The sequence below is a fragment of the Podarcis melisellensis genome (assembly GCF_964234715.1).
Source record: "Podarcis melisellensis genome assembly, chromosome: 13".
NCBI classification, from domain to species: Eukaryota; Metazoa; Chordata; class Lepidosauria; order Squamata; family Lacertidae; genus Podarcis; species Podarcis melisellensis.
In genome coordinates, this window is record NC_138545.1 from 12,949,165 (window position 1) to 12,967,573 (window position 18,409).

Sequence of the window (18,409 nt, forward strand, 5' to 3'; positions counted from 1 at the left end):
ACCTATAAAGCCTTAAGACGGCTCAGGACTGCAGTGCCTCAAGAACCGCCCATCTTCCAGACTCTGCGTTCATCGTCTGAGGCCCTCCTTCGTCTGTCTCCTCTTCAAGTGGTCCGAATGCTGGCAACATGAGAACGGAGCCTTCTCTGTAGTGGCTCCCCGTCTGTGGAATACTTTCCCCAGGGAAGCTCGCCTGGCGCTTCATTATCTATTTTTAGTTGCCAGACGAAAGTGTTCCTCTTCATCCAGGCCTTGGGCTGCTTAATATTCTACAGCCTTTTAAATGTGTCTGTGGGAAGGTAGGGGGGGGGGCATTGTTTTGCTGTGTGGCAGACTTTCCACCCAAGAACAAACAACAGTGCAAACAAATCCTCTTTCCACAATGCTATTCCAACTATCAGCAGCTTTTATTCTTACAAAAGAAAACAAATTTTATATTTGTGCATGTTCGCACACACACCCTGAGTAAGTGGCTGTGCCTTTTGTCATTTGAACCCCCTCTTGCCAAAGGAGACAGGCACCTAAAAGCCTTTGAACGGCTTATTACAATGTGCACACACACATGCACAGATCTGGGGGAACCTTAACAACTTAACAAAAGCGTCTGCAACAATCTATATTTAAGGTGCCCACGAGCTTCTTTTTCCTGTGTGCGTTGTCAGCAAAAACTAACAGAACCGAAACTTAATAAAGCAGCGGGGTGGGAGGAAACCAGAAGATTTTATCTACCAAGGAATTACCGTATTTTTCGCTCCATAAGATGCACCTGACCATAAGATGTGCCTAGTTTTTAAGAGGAGGAAAACAAGAAAAAAAAATATTCTGAACGAAACAGTGGATGTATGATTTTTGTGGTTCATACTGTGGCCACAGACATGTGATCTGATGGTGAATTTGGAGTGACCCAATGCAAAAATCCTGAGGATCCATGTGGATCCGTGCTTTGTAACCACATATTTGTGCCATTGTGGCCCCATGAAACAGTGTGTGCATGATTTTTTGGGTGCAGGCTGTAGCCATGGGCATGCTATGTGATCTGATGGTGAATTTGGGGTGACCCAATGTAAAAATCCTAAGGATCCATGGGCTTTTACCTCCCTGCTCCCAGGCAGCCTTTGCTAGCATCCCTTATCTCTCTTCCGATCCCACCGATCAGCTGTTTCCTTTCAACACTCCCCTCCCTCTTGTTTGCCTTAGTGTAGTGTCTTTTCCGTAGCTGGAGAAGTTTTTTGCTCCTCTTTTTCTTCTAATTTCACTCCTTATTGCTTTAGTCTTCCTGTTTCCCCCCTTTGCAAGTTAGCTGTCTTTACCTCCCCCCTCCCAGGCAGCCTCCTTTATCTTTAGTGTCGCTTATCTCTCTCCCCGATCGGCAAACGATCAGAGGCTTTGTTTCAACACCCACTTCCCTCTTTCAAAAAAAGAAAAAAAAGCATGATCTGCTTTTTGCCCCTGGGCAATTTGGCTCCAGGCACGACACATTCGCTCCATAAGACGCACAGACACTTGCCCTTACTTTTTAGGAAGAAAAAAGTGCATCTTATTGAGCGAAAAATACGGTACTACTACTACTAGACACACTTTTTCCTGGGTCAGGTTAAAATATTCTGGAGGGCAGAGGGAAGATCAGGAAACGCAAAGCGGTAGTTGCTCTCCAGAGTCTGTTTGGGTACCACGCGCTGTCCTTCAAGCAGCATGACACTCCGCTCAGGGCCAAAGATGGCTGACACAGCAAAGCTTGGCAGAGGCAAGAAGGCAGGCCGATGGAGGGCCGACCCCATAGCCCGGGCGAAGTCCCCATTGGTGGTGGTAACGGCGGATGGTGCGACGCCATTCAGGATCCCTCGGACATCCTCCCGCTCCAGCGCATGGGCCAGGATGCCTACCAAATCGGCCACGTGGATCCAGGGAAAAGGCTGGCGGCCAGAAGCGATGGGGCCTCCCAGGCCGAGGCGAAAAGGCCACAACATCTGGGCAACAGCCCCGCCCTCTCTGCCCAGCACCACGCCTGGAGGCAAAGAGAGGGAGAACAAATAAAAATTATTGCTCAGGGAGTGCAAGCTTACTGGCAAAAAGCACTTATAGGGAAGCCATGCAGGTGAGTTGCACAGGGTTATAGCTTGTACAAGCTTATACAGAAGCATCTCCTGGGCTTGGCTTTACACAGGTCTGGAAGTTAAATCACACTCACAGTGAGCAAAGAGGAAAAGCGTGCTGGCCCTATTGGAGCCAGATGGCTGATTCAGCAAGAAGAACAGGATGCTTGCCCTTCCCATCTGCCTCGAAGTGTACAATCATTCGTGGCAAATCCTTAACAGAATCTGGGAAAGGGGAATGGTGGTTTTGGTGGGGTTGCCATGTGGTCTCAAGCCTGTGGCTTCAGTGGGATCGCTGCAAATCGTGCCTTCAGACCAGAGTTCTGACAGTTGAATTGGGGCACAGGAGCCTGTAAGCGCCTGCTACTCTCACCCACATTGTATGAAGGAATATCAGCCTCAAGAGTCGGACACACAGACGCTGAGGCTATGAGAGCTTTGATCTCACCCTCGGCCTCTCATGTCTCTGGGCTTTCACAAGCCACATCCAAGCTGACCCCATGTCTCCAAAGATGCCCTTCTCTCCATTGACGGCCCTTACCCCCCCAACTTACCAGATCTCACTACCACCTGGCGTGTGGCGTCACCGGGGATTTTCGCTGCTGCCTCCCAACGGGTCACCAGGCGAGAAAAGAAATCAAAGTCTCCGCCAGGACTCTCTTCTGTGTATTCAGTGGTGGGGCTGGGTCTGTAGTAACCTGGGGTTGGGACACACCTTTTACCAATAGTGTGACTTATACCCAGATTTTACCTAACCAGCCAACCCTGAAAAATTATGTCACAATAAACCTGTATTAAGGCTTCCTAAATTCCCCAACTGCTTTTAACTTCGGAAGTGACAATCCTGAAGGGCCCTTTTGTTTCCTTTTATTTCTTTCCCAGTTTCATGTCTTTCTCGTAGGCTTCTATCTCTCTGACACATCCTTCACTTAAGCCCTTCTAAAAATCACTTTAAATCCTTGGTAAGCCCACTCTGCCTTTAGCCAGCTCTGGATTTCCTGCCCTCATGGGACCTCCCAGCTTCCCTGCGTATGTGTTCCCCCCACTGCCAACAGCACATCACCCCTCCTTGTCCCCAAGTCCTCTGAGGAGTTATTCTTCACCCACTTACATACTTCTCAGTCGGTCATTCTACTGTTGACACATTCACCTGAGCACACAGAATGTTTGTGGGCATTCCATAGCATCCTGAACATTGAAACAGGCTGCAGCCGGCATCCTTCCTCAGACTCCTAGGTGTTGGCATACCATTTTCTTTTCATATTTGTAAAATTGCTTGTGGAGTCATAAGACACTGCATGTTCACAAGCTCCCAAGATTCAGGGAATGCACTCTGCCCCCACAGTTATTTCGCTACCAGAAACCACCAAGTGAAGCTACAGTTTTAGCTAGCATGGAAGTAAATACCTACGCCGGTGACAAGGATCCAGGCAGAAGGTGGGCGCTCAGCTCCTGCAATGGCTTTCGCCAAAGTATTTGTGGTCTCTATCCGACTGGCAACCACTTCCTGGCGGAAGGACTCATTCCACCTGCAGCATTGGAAGACACTATCCTTGTATCTCTATACATAATGGCTTTTACACAAGTCTCTGAGCAGCTTGCTAAGTTTTTCCCCACATGCAGCCCACAGTCTGGACCACCCTGAGTGGGAGCAATCCCTTCCACCCTCCACCGATCAGGTGGAATTGATTCTGTCCACTAGACCTCAGACAACTGTCCCTTGGCCCTGTCCTGTCAACCGCTTGTTCCTTCCCCTCGGTTCAGCTTTGATACTGCAGCTAGGAATACAGGTATCAGGGTCAGATGCAAAGTCGTATTAATCACCCTGAGTGATCTCGTCCAGGGACCTACCTACGGAGGGGGTTAAGGACATTTTCTCCAGCTAGGTTGACCACACCTTCACAAGGAGGGAGCCCCAAGCGGGAAACTTCATCCTAGGAGGAGGAGGAGGAGGAATGTGTAGCATTAGTCTCTCTAGCTACAAGCGCCTCCCCTGCCACTCAAATTTGCCCATCCCACTCCTGATCGGTTATCTCTACCGATATGCAACTCGGCATCCAGGGGTAGGAGTGAAACTGTCTTTTCTGTTTTGGACTGCGGGCCCCAATACTTTACAGCTACCTAGGACTACCTGGGACTAGCGGTGGCGCTAGGACTTGCCGATCAGAAGGTCGGTGGTTCGAATCCCCGTGATGGGGTGAGCTCCTGTTGCTCGGTCCCAGCTCCTGCCAACCTAGCAGTTCGAAAGCACGTCAAAGTGCGAGTAGATAAATAGGTACCGCTCCGGCGGGAAGGTAAACAGCATTTCCGTGTGCTGCTCTGGTTCACCAGAAGCGGCTTAGTCATGCTGGCCACATGACCCGGAAGCTGTACGCCGGCTCCCTCGGCCAATAAAGCGAGATGAGCACCGCAACCCCACTCGGTCACGACTGGACCTAATGGTCAGGGGCCCCTTTACCTTTAGCATATGTGTGTCTGGGAGAGGATGTGGCCTCGGGAGAAACCCAAGGGCCTAAGAGAGAACCTCAGAGGGCCACATTTGGGCTTCTGGCCTGAGGTACCCACCCTTAAGTTAAAAGAACAACAAATGGCTAATTGTGGCTCCCCTCCTACTGCCTCTCTGAAGCCTGTTCTGGAGGCCACTTGTAATTTGGCAGTGTAATTTGTGCCTTTTTGGTCACGTCCAGTGTACCAGCATTTGGCCCCTGGAGGAGTTGGAAGGTGGTGGTGTGGCCCTCGGAGATGAAAAGGGTTAGCCACCCCCTGGTTAAAAGCACAGCAGCAGAGCCAGGGAATTGTGGAAATTCTGCACATGCTTAAAATAAGCCCTCATCACATACCCAGGTAGTCCGCCCTTTTCCGGGATGGCGGGAAATCAGGGTGACATCATGCCCTCGGCTCCTCAGCAACTGGGTTAAGGCTCTGCCAACAAATCCAGTCCCACCACCTAATTTCAATATGGAAAAAAATGTAATTGCATTTTTTATATAAAGGATTTTATTTTTGTAAGTAATGGCTATATACAGAGAGATAATGGGACAGCTCACCAGGCAATCAGAGTGAGTAATTCAAAGTGAGTAAGGCTGTAATCCCAACCCCATTTACCAAAGAGTAAGTCCCACTGAATTTAATAGGACCTGCTGCTGAGTAGATGTGCTTAGGTGGCCCAGTCCTAGGCAGGTACAGAGTACAGTGGTGCCCCACAAGACGAACGCCTCGCAAGACGGAAAACCCGCTAGACGAAAGGGTTTGCCGTCGCGGAGGCGCTTCGCAAAACGAATTTCCCTATGGGGCTGCTTCGCAAGACGAAAAAATCTTGCGCGTCCCCACGGGTTTTTTCCCGCTCCCCCCCCCTTTTCTTAAGCCACTAAGCCGCCTATCAGCTGTTCCGCTGATAACCCGCTTAACAGCTGATCGCGAAAAGCCGCTAGACAGCTGTAGCGCTAATCCGCTAAGCTGTCAATGGGCTTGCTTCGCAAGACGAAAAAACCGCTAGACGAAGAGAATCGCGGAACGGATTCTTTTCGTCTTGCGAGGCACCACTGTACCTCCTACCCTAAAAAGTAACAGCTTGTGAAGTAGTGTGGGGATGCCTCTGATGAACCATAAAGGGAATGTTCTACAGGACCTCCTCCAACTTTATATGTATGCATAAGATTACAGATGAATGCACTAGCTGTGTGAGTGATGCTCAATATCACTGAGAATCTGAGGCAAACCAATGGCCAGGTGGGCAATGGAGATATTTCACTGCAGAATCATAGAGTTGGAAGGGACCCAAGGGTCATCTAGTCCAACATGTCTGCACATACCCCGTGCAATGTGTCTGTTTCAGGCTGACCAGAACCAAACCCCCCCCCCCTTCTTCTATAACCAAGCTTTGGACTTTAACTAATTGTGACCTTTTTGAAGTGGGTGAGATGCATTTCTTTTTCCTCTTGGTTTTAATGTATCTATTGTATGGGGCTGGTGTGGAGGATGTTGTCTGCTTGTTTCCTTCACTGTAGATCCCTTTGGCCGACTAACAAATTTAATACATAAATAATAAATTAAGAAGTAAAGGAATCGTGTCCCTTTCATTCCTTCAGAAGCTGGGTGGGAAAGGTGGTAGCCTCTAAAACAAGCATTGCAGGTGGAAGACCCTATTGTTCCTCACTTGCCGGGTAAAGACGCTTGCCCTTTATTCAGGCGACACGGCTTTGGTGAAATCGTCAAGAACTCTGGGCATGGGGCTGTGGGTTCAGATCTCCACTCAGCCAGGGTGTCCATGGGCCAGAAGTTGTCTTTTGGACTAAGCTATTTTGCAAAGTTGCTGTGAGGAAGAGGACCATGTCCACCACCTCTTTGGAAGAAGCATAACGATAAATTAGACAGCCAGATCATAGAACTGTAGAATTTGAAGAGCCATTTAGTCCATAGGTAGGCAAACTAAGGCCCAGGGGCTGGATCCGGCCCAACTGCCTTCTACTGTATGTCCGGCCCGTGGACGGTCCAGGAATTTACATGAGTAGAATGTGTCCTTTTACTTAAAATGCATCTCTGTGTTATTTGTGGGGCATAGGAATTCGTTCATTTCCCCAAAGAAATAGTCTGGCCCCCCACAAGGTCTGAGGGCCAGTGGACCGGCCCCCTGCTGAAAAAGTTTGCTGACCGCTGAATTTAGTCCAATCGCCTGCAATGCAGGAACCTCAGCTAAAGCATCCATGACAGATGGCCACCCAACTTCTGCATAAAAACCAACCAGGAAGGAGAGCCAGCAACATCCTGAGATAATGGGCATGTAACCCACAGATTCTGCTCAGGGGTCTGCTCGCCCGGAGGAAGGACACGCTCTCCACTGGGTCCCGTTTGGTGGTGCTCGTGCCCCTGGACTCTGCTTGCCAGCAACTCAAAGCTGGCTGCAAATCGCAACCTCCAAACAGCAAACCAACTCCCGGTTTCCTTTGCAACAAAAGCTAGTCAAACCTCTTTTGCATAATCATAATCATATAACAGCAACAGTAACAGTAACAAGGTCTTCTGGACCACCCCCACCCACGCTCCCCTCCCCGCCCAGGCCCCTTCCTAACTCACCCACTAAGACTCTCATAGCTGAAGAAGCTGGCTGCGCGCGCGCGCAGCGGGGAAAGACGCTCAACAAGCCCACGGATCAATCAAGACCATAGAGATGGAGGGGAGGCAAGCGGCTAGACAAACGAGCAGCCCGGACTTCACTTCCGGCAAAGGCTCGCTTCCGAAAGGTAACCAAATGGTGCCGCTCTGCTCTTCGGAACCTCTATGGTGGCATCCGCGGAACGCGAGGGAAGCGGGTTAATGTCAACCCGGAAGAGTGAAAAAGGGCTTGTGTTTTCCTTTTCTCTATATCCGGGGGGGGGGGGGCCCGAAGCGTATTATAAAGACGCACGCACACGTATGCAAAGCAAATTATTTTTACTATTGGAGAATCGTTTTCTCTCCTAAAGGGCGATGTGATTGGGGAGAGGGGTTGCCATGGCTTTAACTCTTGGTGACGTCACCGGAAACAGGAACAGGAAGCGGCCCGGGCCATAGAGGCAGCGGGGCGAGAGTGTTTCCGAAGAGGCAGCGAGGACGTCAAAGGTAGGCGATCCTATTCAGGGGCTGTTCCGAGGGCCCAGCAGGTTTTGTTGCAGGGAAGGACGATTCTGATTTGGAGGGGGTGGTATCTTTGTCCTTCCCCACTGGCTCCTTCGCCTGAAGCTGCAGTTCCCCTCTTAGTGACAACACCAACGAGTCCAGATATTATATCGTTCCTTTATATTTTTCTCCCCCTCAAAATAATAATAATAATTATTATTATTATTATTGTTGTTGTTGTTGTTGTTGTTGTTACTATTATTATTCTGGGGAGAAGAGACAATGCGCATTATTACTTTGATTCTCCCTCACGTCGGTCCAAACAATGTGCTGCATGTAATGCCGATTATATGCTGAAAATGAGCTCTTCTTCGTGCTTGGAGCACCCTGCCTTTAGACCTGACACCAGGCCTCCAAGCAGGCTTGACAGTGAGCAAAAGCTGATACGTGATCAACCCAGCAAGAACGTTATTTGGAATACGTAGCAGCGGTGGCTTAGGAAAGCTTGACGGTGGAAAGTGTCCTCTCCCCAAGCCTTCGATGGGGTCTGTGGGTCAAGGGAAGAGAAGGAGAAAAGAATGCAGTCATGGGATGCATGAGTTGGATTGAAAGGAGGGCCAGGCTGGCCTAAGATGTTTTGCTGCAATCAGTAAAATAATAATAATTCATAATAATAAATCTGTTAGCAGACCCTGCGTGTTGCGTCCCCAATAATCATTGCATATAATAGTACAGCAGATATCAACAACAATGGGCTGCCACAACGCTGACAATAAGCTACTTCTGCCTAATGGTACTGACAATCCTGAGAAAGGAATAGGATCAGACTTTCATAACTGTTAGGGAAGCTGAGAATGGGGGTGCTTCGAAGGTGTCAGGGGAGGCCCCATGACAGCTCAGAGACTGTAGTTTGGGAGAGCAGACTGAATGTTTTATCAGGTCTGTAGGTGGGAGACAGGGCATTTATTGGTTTAAAGGGCTATTTGGTAAGATTCCTATGTGGATTGTGAGGGGCAAATTGATTTGAGGATACAGAGAAATAGGTAAACGAGAAGCAGGGAAGTGTGAAGGTGGATTTGTTAGATGATCAGAAATACTATTACACAATTGAAATGGATAGTTTTATCAGGGTGTGCAAGTTGTGTGGGATTGGGACAGAGAAGAGTGTCTTAGGCTGCTGTTGACATTTCATCCTGCATTCTATATGATGCACTTCACGTTGTTTTGGAGATAAGGAATTGAGGCTGAGACCTTGCAATTCATCCTAAACCACTCCGGGAATCTTTAGCTGACATGATCTACAAACCCAGGGTCCTCTTGGGTTCCATTTCAGTGTTAGCCCCTAACTTGAGAAATGATTGTTTTATCAGAGCTGGAAGGAGGCAGGGTGCATTGGAGAAGCTTGTGATTTCCTGGGAGTCACTGGAAGTATGTAGAAGGGTCAAGCTGCTTAGGTCTTCAACCTCTGGTTGAGGTTCTCTTTTAGTATCTGTCTACGCCTTCTTTTCTCCCTTAGGCAGCGATGAGCACCCCTGGGGGGCTAGTTACCAACCGCGGACGGCGTTTCAAATGGGCCATTGAGTTGAGTGGTCCAGGCAGTGGGAGCAGGTATGTACTGAACTGGAGATCTCTATATCGTCTCCTGGTGTAAGCAGTTAGCGTGATTCCAGGGGTAGCTCTGTCTGTGGCAGGTATATGGATTTAGCTCAGATATGACCCATGCCTTTCTCTTGCCAGAGGCCGGAGTGATCGGAGCAGTGGCCAGGGAGACACCCTCTATCCCATCGGCTACTCAGACAAGCAGGTGCCAGACACAAGCGTCCAGGAAACGGATCGCATCCTAGTAGAAAAGGTAGTGCAGTGCAATAATTGGGGGGTGGGGTGGCCACTGGATCTCTTGGTTTTCTGTGCTGAGCAGAACACTGGAGCCAGATACCCTCTTCATGTGAGTTTTGAAAAAGGCAAGGTGAATGTGAATAAAGTTTGCTCTTTGATTCTACTTTCTTTTCTCTTCCACCTTTTCAGCGCTGCTGGGATATCGCTCTGGGCCCCCTGAAGCAAATCCCTATGAACTTATTTATCATGTACATGGCAGGCAACACAATCTCCATCTTCCCCACTATGATGGTCTGTATGATGGCCTGGAGGCCCATCCAAGCACTCATGTCCATCTCTGCCAGTAAGTGTGTTTTAATCCCAAGCTTTCTTCATTTCTTGCCTCATGGGATTTGTCTGTGATCCCAGTTGAAAAGACTGCATTCTGGGAATTTGAGGAAAATGCAAAATAGTCCTGTACACACCAACAGAAGGGATGGTAAAACTGCTCCCAGTTTGGATTGCATCAGTGTACATGAGGAATTGAAGGATTCCTCCAGTGAGGGAGGGTTCTTGCACATGCATAGCTAGACATAAGGGGCAAGGTATGGTGGTTTGGTGCAAGCAATGGTTATTCCCGTTTTTTCATACAATCCCCAAATGGTCACCCAGGAACAGTTGTGTGAATGAGGTATGTGTGCATGAATTTATCCACTAGAGATGCACAGGGTTGCTGCAAGAATAAATGCGGTGGGAATTTATATACAGTATATGGCCCTGCGATCCTCTAGAGGATAACAAGTAATTAGGAGAAAGTAATACAAAAATGTATAAATGTACATTTGTAGTGGTGGTTTGGACTTACCAGGTAAAAGGTGCAGATCTCAGGGGTTCTTGCAAATCTATTATTGAAGTTAAGCAATCATCTAGCGCCAATAGAAGTGGAGAATGCTATGCACTGTGTAGTTTGTTTTAAAATGCTATACATAGGCCTGGAGAATTCATACACAGCCAGTTTCATCTGAAGTGTGGGTGTTCAGAAGTGGATTCTTCAGTTTAAATACCTAATGCTTGATGAACCTTCTGCTCACTAACTTTCCTCAACAGTAGGAAATGCTTAACTGGGTTCATCCATTGTCATGCGACTGAACGGTTAAACCCTCTAGGGTAGAAATTCATGGCTAGGTATCTTTTCTGTCTCGGTGTGGATAGTTTTCTAACATGCTAACAGATGTTAATTCTGTTGTAGTTAGTACAGTACTGTGCCTTGCTTGACTAAATATTCAGAAGTGAAAACAGGCTAGCAAGCTGGACCTGTGCTGCATGTTTGTGGTCTGCCTCTGACTTATTTTCTGCTGTCCCCACAGCCTTCAAATTACTTGAGAGTTCAAGCCAGAAGTTCCTGCAGGGCCTGGTATACCTAATTGGCAACGTTTTAGGGTTGGCCTTGGCGGTTTACAAATGCCAATCAATGGGGCTGCTGCCAACTCACGCCTCTGATTGGCTAGCTTTTATTGAGCCACCCGAGGTGAGTATGGAGGGTCTGACATTTTGAAGAATATGTGTTTATGAATGGAGGTGATCTTCTCCCTCCCCACTCAGATGACATGTTCTAACTGTCCATGGTGTACTCTAAAGGCTGGGGGGTGGGGATGTTTTGTACCAATGTCCATGGAACAGCACTTCAGTCCCTTCTGGATTCTTATTGCTACAAAATATCGGTGCTTAAAACTAAAGCAGTGATGGTAGGATGTTTAACATAGTCTTTGTCCCAGTGCTTGGGGGCCTTATTTTAAGGACCATGAAGCTATGATGATGCTTGCTCAGGTTTATTGACAACACTTCCTTCTTTTTATGGCCAGCGCATGGAATTCACGGGTGGGGGTCTAGTGTTATGACCCAACCCAGTTCCAGAAACCAACTGCTGCTTTAGATGTCTGGATCGCTACTGTAGAATACTCGTCTGCCATCACTCCTAATAAGACTGCTGGGTCCTAATTACGTGGTGGTGTTATGTGGAATAGCAGATGAAGATGCAGACAGAATGTGAAAGACTGATGTTCTCTGCCGAGGGAGGAGCAGAAGGCTTATCCTGACATGTTCTTTTCACCTTCCCCGTTGTGGTGAAAGCAGAATAAAATGTTATGCACATGTGTTTCAATGTTTACACCGCTTTCTTGAAAATGGGGACAGGACACTTTACATGCTGATAAATTCAGCATTCATTTTCATGTTACATAATGTGTACATGTATTGATCATACTTTGTGATGGCACACATTCAGGTTCTTACACTCTCCATTTAGAAAAAGAGCAGGTGCCAGGTGAACTCTAGTGCTGGAGAGCCAAGGACAGTAGCTAGTACAGAGCTGGTATAAGGAAGGCTGCTTCCTCTGTTCCACATACCGTATTTACATGAATGTAATGTGCACCTGTGTGCTCTGGTCCATGGGGTCACGAAGAGTTGGACACGACTAAACAACAATGCACACCTTTTTTGCCAAATTATGTCATGAAAATGAGGGTGCACATTAGATTCAATGGCACATTACATTCAAGTAAATATGGTGCTCCTGGCTCTTAAGATTCCAAAATAGTCTGGAAAAGGGCATGAGGCACTTGGGGTGAGAGGTGACGCTTAAATGCCTTGAAAATATTCACAATTGGGCACTATTGTTTCATACACAGCACACAGGGGGCCCCTTCAAATATTAGTCAGATGAAAAGGTAAAATATGTAGAAAAACCATGCCTTTGAGCACTCCACCTTTGCCTGCCAATTGTGCATAGTTCCAGCTTCTGGAGAAAGCTATGCATGTAGAGGCCTGTGCAGAAAGGGTCCCTAACCTGACAGCAATATTGGGAGGGTCTCTGTGTTGCCAGAGGCATGGCCCTGCATCTCCTTTGTCTAGAATAGACAGTCTCCCCACCTCCTATGACATAAGAACTCTGGACACAACACCTGTCTTCAGGATTAAGCTTCGACTTACTGCTCAACATCCAATCTGTTACCCGTTCCAAGCACCAGTCTAATACCTCAGCTGCCGCCTCATCCTGATGGGAGAGAGAGCTGTATGCTATCTTGAGTCCCGTCAGAGAAAAAGATGGAGTATAAATAAATAAATATATAACTGTGAGAGCCAGTGTGGTGTAGTGGTCAAGAGCGGTAGACTCGTAATCTGGTGAACCGGGTTCGCTTCCCCACTCCTCCACATGCAGCTGCTGGGTGACCTTGGGCTAGTCACACTTCTCTGAAGTCTCTCGGCCTCACTCGCCTCACAGGGTGTTTGTTGTGGAGGAAGGGAAAGGAGATTGTTAGCCGCTTTGAGACTCCTTAGGGTAGTGATAAAGCGGGATGTCAAATCCAAATTTTTTGTTTGTTGTAAAAGAGAGCTAGGTTTCATCTGCATATTGATGATACTTCATTCCAGCTCTCCTGATAATGACCAACATCATATACATGTTAAACAGCGTGCAGGTGAAGATAGAACTCTGTGAGACACCACATGACACCTCCCATGGTGCTAAACAGTACCCTCCCATAACTACCGTATTTTTCCTTGTATAAAGACAACCCCTATTTTTTGGGACCCCAAATTAAGTAAATGGGAGATTGCCCAGAGTTGTTGGGCTATTGTGGGGGGGGGGGATGCCTACAATTGCTCTGACTGCCGCTGCCATTTGTATGCATCGCCTTTATTCTGGCAAATGTCATCAACCAGGGCAGCCAAGGCAGTTTCAGTGCCATAGCCAGACTGGAATGGACCCAAGTATAGGTCTATATACCAGAAGCTAATCAGTTAACATTTTCACGAAAATAGCGAGTATAGACTGAATGAATGCGACATAATGAATCATCACAACTTCAAAAAAAGAATTATATATAAAAAGTTTATTCTTTACATAATTCAGGAAGCAAAAAATCACACCCCAAAACTTGATGCTGTATGTAAACAAGGTCATCCCCCCCAATAAATTAAAAGACCTCCCCCAAAATAAGAGGTGAGGAACTTAACATGAACTTCCCTTTTAAAAGAAAAGTGGAGGAGAGGCTGGAGCTGAATCTGCTTTAAGGCTACCCCCAAGAGGAGTGGTCCCTGCATACTATACTTGAGCAAAGTGGTGGGAGGAGGAGGAGAATTAGACATCCGTCATTGAAATTGGGTTGGACAAAACAGCACAGCACCTTTTCCAGTGTTTGCTTCTGTAGGGGTAGGAAGGACTTATTTCCCAACACTCACAAAATACAGCAAGTTGTGGGTCCTCAGTATAGACACAGGTAGGGTCACAATAGCCTTCTCTGGCCCAAGCTTGAGGGAAGAGAAGGATAGCCACTTGGGAGCAGGGAGGGCATGTTACAAAGGTCAGGAGATATTGCTGCTCTACTTCTCTTTCTATGGTTTAGAAAGGAGAGGCTGCCGTCTCCTTTTCCTCTCAACCTGTAACAGCAACCAGATGCTACAGTGAAGGACCTGGCAAATTGGTCTAGCTTCCTTGCCCAGATAGGAGTGTGAGGACCATAGAGAAAAGAAAGTAGAACAGTTATGTATGTCCCTCCATCAATATGCCACCTGCAGCCTGGCTTAAGAGTCAACTCTTCCCCCCACACCCAGCCAACAATTAGTTTGAGTTTTGGAATCCCTCAAGGGATTAGGGTATGAGATAAGTACTGTAAGAGTCAGTTCCATCTTCCTAAATGCTGTCCCTCCCTTTGATTTCAAGGGAAATAAAGCAGAAAGACTTTGGCACTGACCAGAAGAAAGTGGCACAATGGAGGCTGCATCTCCTTCCCTCTAGGTCCTCCAAGCAGCAATCATTTCTCCTCTTCTTGATTCAACAATGAAATGTAACAGTCTCTGCAGTAGGAGGACCCTGTTGCTCCATTTTTGTCATGCCCACCAGAGGGCAGAAGCAGTAGTTAACTCTTAAGGTGGAAGCAACCTACGTTTTTGCTCTGTTTAATCCCTCCAAAGTAATACTTGCCTCACTAGTCCTACGCTTTCTAAAGGGAAGATCCAGCCATCTTCCAGCCCAATCCAGTCTAATCTCCTTTTGTGACAAGCTTATGCAGTTTCCGGCATGTACCTTTACAGAAGGCGTGGGGAAATGTCAACTCTAGTCTCCAAATAGGGGAAATCACCCCATTTGAAGAACCCCAAACTGCCACAGGGAAAAGAAAGCATAGGAGGTGTGACACTGATAGCTGCTCTCCTTAGGAGATCAAGTTGCAGGTGGTGACAGGCAGGAAGCAGATGTCAATTTGACAGAACAGAGTCTATCAGGAGGAAGCCCTCCTAGTTCCCCTAGGAGTAGATAGTGATGACTTCGCTGCCACCACCCCGCACAAGCAGCACACGCTCCAGCCCCTCTGTTAGGACCTCCAGGAATTCCATATCTGCAGTTAGAAGGCAGTCAAGGAAATAGCACTCTCTCTCTCTCTCTTATACACACATATCCTAGTCCTGCTGCCACCTCCAATCCTTCTTGCATCCCAGCATAAGACAGGACCCTGTAGAAAAGGATACAGTTCTCATCACCATCAGGATTACGTGGTGGGCCTGGCATGTTGAGCAGTACCAGCTTGGCATCGTGGGACTTGTTGACTATGACCTCATTGAGCTTCACAGCTGTGTGCATACGTCTCACGTTGGACTGGTCCCTGGGTCGTAGGAAGGAAGAGACAAATTGTCACTAAGACCAGGCATGCCTATGGATGTACACTTGCAGGAAGTTTTGGCTCAGAGATCTGGCTTCTGGAAAACTGGAGAAAGCACTAAGACACATATGGATTGGAGGAGGGAATGGATACAATATGGCAGCTGCAGCAATCTAAGATGCCAACAGGGTTTGGACCACACTGGAGATGGGAAACAAACTGAATGACCTTATGCTGCCAAAATAGAAGCAGTGGAAATAATGTAACATTTGATGGTATGGTTATTGAAGCAGCTGGAGCTGTGAAGAAGTAGAAAGGACATTTGTCTCTTGACTCCTAACCGTAAAGAAAAGTGTCAAAGGTGGTCTTGCCACAGAGAAGCAGAAGTGTGACCCCAAAGCATGCTAGGATTGAACAAAAAAAAAAGAATAAGATTTGTTACTATCCAAGAGGATTCAGGAAGCTATAAAATGCAGGACGGAACTTCAGGAAAGAGTTAAGTGAACAGAAATGGGCTGAAGTGTCCTGGGACTTGGCAGATTCTTACGGCCGCATGTTGAGCAGATCCTGGAAGTTCTCCAAGGTCTTGGGTTTGTGCCCTCGGGATGCCATGTACTTGTCCTTGGTCCACGTCATGTGCACCTTTTCCTGGTAAGTCTCAGTCTCTTCGTCATCATCTGAGCCAATGCTCGTCAGCCGCAGCATCGAGTTTCTGTCCTTCACCAGCTGCGCCTGTGTGGGGAGCACCTAGGAAGATCAGTGAAGAAGCAACTAGGAAGTGCTAGTCTTTCAGCCCTTCCCTTCCCACTTGTCCCAGCCCAGTTCACCTCTCGGTCCCGCTCCGTCTTTGAGAGACGCATTTGCCGCAACATCTGGCAGCGCTGCTCCATCATCAGCGTGCGTTCATAGGTGTAGGCAGAAATGTCGCTGTCATGCTGTTGGGAGACAAAGTGTAAACTCATACACAGAGTGCGGCCAAGGCGATCTGTCCTCTGGCCAGCTCTGGTACATTCAGAGCGCACAAAAATGCCCAGATTTCTTCCTAGTGCAACAAAATGGCAGAACTGGATGCATGCATTAGTCTGTGTGCCTTTCTTTGGAATCTGCACAATTGTAGATATGCTCTGAGCAACAGAATTTTGTGGCTTACAAAGCAAGAACTAGTAGTTTCTTTGAAAAGCAGAGAACAGGTAAAACAAAGATCTGAGTAGCTATGCCCTGTGGCTAGGGAGGGGAGGGGAGGGGAGGGGAGAGATGACAGGAAGACAATTCACAATTTGCCTGAAGTTATAGGTGAACACTGAAAAAAACAGGGGGTATCAGGGTATGGTTTCTAGTAGGTAGGGAAGAGCTTCTTATATCCAACATATGTCCAAGCCCTTGCCTCATTTCTCTATTAACCAATCAATCTTCCAAGTCCTGCCCTTGACTGTGTGACGCCTAAGTTGCTGACCACAGGAAAAACAAAACCAACTAATGCCCCTAACCCCTCCTGGCTTTCTCTGCCTGTTTTGTCTCTCACCATTTCCACCACTTCTACCTCTGCCTCAATGCGGAGGTGATAGAGAAAGGTTGCTAAATCCTTCTTCATCTGGATGCTGTTATCCTCCAGCTGGGCTACAGTGAAGATGCGGATTCTGCATTTACGCCACACCTTTAAAGTGGGAAAAGAGAGTTAGCAGCCCCATCTACCGATTTACCTTCCCCTCTGATTCATCTCCCCCAGTGATACCCCCCCCCCCCCGCCGCCAGCACCTTGTGTTGCTTGAGGAGGAAAGGGAGTAACATCAGCATCCCACCATCATGAACAATCCACCAGACGTCAATGCTCCCCTCGGGGAAAGGATCTGTATTGCTAGGGAAGAAGGACACGTTCTTTGCCACAAGCAAGGCGAGGTGAGCAGCTGTAGTCACTCGGACAGTGCCTGCAGGGTAGAAAGAGAGAGTAATGCAATATGGATCCCTTGACCAGGAAGCCCTCGCTCTCACCTCCCTATGGGAGAGGCCTTACCAATGAAGGTTTTCCAAGCACGGGCATCCTCACTCTGGCGCCAGGCGTTGGGCCAGCCCATGACAACCGTGTTGTGCTTCATGCCACCCAGCCCACAGGACTGAATGAGGTGGGAGATGCCCTCTCGCACTTTGGCAGCCACCACGATTTGGCAGAAGCCTTTCACCCGCTCTGCCTCCATCAGGTGCTTGATAGTCTGAAACAAGAAACATTAAGGCTGCTAGAGGGCACTAGCATGGTGAATGCTTTGCCACAGTGAAATCCTGTGTTGCTGAACTCCAACTCACTTAAGTTCGTTAAGTATTTAAAAGTTTGTCCTTCAGGGTCGAAGGCATTATGGAGACGGGATATTACTGAGAAAATGGTCTCTAAAATACTGGAGGTTTCTGCAGCAGGAATTAATACGGCAATGGAGTTTAATCCTAGGTATTTCCATGTAAAGCAGGGAGAGATCCCTGTCTAAAACTCTGGAGAGTCACTGCTATAGTCAGTGTGAATGATACTGAGCTAGAGGCAACAATGGTCTGACTAGTATAAGTCAGCTTCCTACATTTCTTGCATCTGCTGAATACTGGAAAAGAATAATCCCATTTCATTATGCCTGAATGACCACAACTGTCCTCTTCATTTAGGATCAGGAAGTAGGGCTTCTAAGTCTGATGGCCTGACTGTCAGATCAACCCCAGTGCCTACACCTCCTATTTGACCTATGAAATCCAGTGAGTAGCAGTGGGCTTCACCTGCTCGGCAGCCAGTGCATCACTGTAACACTCCAGGAAGTTGCCCACCATGACGGAGCCCACAATGGTGAGGCCCTTTCCAGCTTTCAGCTGAGAGGCAAAGGTGAGCAGGCGCGGATGCTTCACGTGCTGATCCTCATCCAGCTTTAGCAGCACCAGCAGTTGTGGCCTAAGAAAGAAAAGAAAGTCCAAAATGCACATACAAGGAGCAAAGTAGCAGGTGGGTTCAGGCTGCCACCCAGAAGAGCGTATTTGTGTGCATGTTTGGAGCACTCCACAGCACATGCACACAAATACAGGTATGCATGCACAAGGTCTCTGCATGTGGCACACACAGCCCATGGCAAAACAAAGAAGCATCAAGTCTCTTCCTACCTCCAGTTCTTGGTGTGGGGTGGCCCCGCCTCAAGACGCAGCAGGGCGAAGCGGGCTGCGCTGAGGGACAGGCCACGGATGCCATCGCCCCACTCCTTCTCGGCCCTGGGGGACGCAGAAAATGTT

At 47.9% G+C, this 18,409-nt stretch overlaps 3 protein-coding genes across 7 annotated transcripts in view; 1 reads left to right on the forward strand and 2 right to left on the reverse strand.

Annotated features, from left to right (window-relative positions):
* Window positions 1-388: 388 nt before the first annotated feature.
* Window positions 389-7,368, reverse strand: SDR39U1 (short chain dehydrogenase/reductase family 39U member 1). Its single transcript, XM_081885404.1, has 6 exons — window positions 7,167-7,368; window positions 4,934-5,040; window positions 3,945-4,027; window positions 3,501-3,622; window positions 2,648-2,791; window positions 389-2,005 (listed from the first exon to the last, which is right to left on the reverse strand). The coding sequence occupies exons 1-6, from the start codon at window positions 7,180-7,182 to the stop codon at window positions 1,590-1,592; spliced, it is 888 nt and encodes a 295-aa protein (XP_081741530.1). The 5' UTR covers window positions 7,183-7,368; the 3' UTR covers window positions 389-1,589.
* Window positions 7,369-7,557: 189 nt separating this feature from the next.
* On the forward strand, window positions 7,558-11,658 carry EMC4 (ER membrane protein complex subunit 4). Its single transcript, XM_081885408.1, has 6 exons — window positions 7,558-7,691; window positions 9,205-9,296; window positions 9,426-9,540; window positions 9,714-9,867; window positions 10,871-11,031; window positions 11,366-11,658. The coding sequence occupies exons 2-6, from the start codon at window positions 9,211-9,213 to the stop codon at window positions 11,399-11,401; spliced, it is 552 nt and encodes a 183-aa protein (XP_081741534.1). The 5' UTR covers window positions 7,558-7,691; window positions 9,205-9,210; the 3' UTR covers window positions 11,402-11,658.
* A 1,720-nt stretch (window positions 11,659-13,378) lies between these two features.
* Window positions 13,379-18,409, reverse strand: part of SLC12A6 (solute carrier family 12 member 6) — a 44,637-nt gene continuing 39,606 nt past the window's right edge. For 3 of the 5 annotated variants that reach the window (XM_081885385.1, XM_081885383.1, XM_081885387.1), the window contains 9 exons: window positions 18,284-18,388; window positions 17,909-18,077; window positions 17,169-17,364; window positions 16,913-17,082; window positions 16,680-16,811; window positions 15,985-16,092; window positions 15,705-15,904; window positions 15,027-15,160; window positions 13,379-14,896 (listed from right to left, as the gene is read on the reverse strand). In XM_081885385.1, the coding sequence (XP_081741511.1) occupies window positions 14,805-14,896; window positions 15,027-15,160; window positions 15,705-15,904; window positions 15,985-16,092; window positions 16,680-16,811; window positions 16,913-17,082; window positions 17,169-17,364; window positions 17,909-18,077; window positions 18,284-18,388 (1,306 nt within the window). In that variant the 3' untranslated portion in view covers window positions 13,379-14,804. The remainder of the gene's footprint in view (window positions 14,897-15,026; window positions 15,161-15,704; window positions 15,905-15,984; window positions 16,093-16,679; window positions 16,812-16,912; window positions 17,083-17,168; window positions 17,365-17,908; window positions 18,078-18,283; window positions 18,389-18,409) is intronic. The other 2 variants (XM_081885386.1, XM_081885384.1) reach the window with 1 other exon arrangement.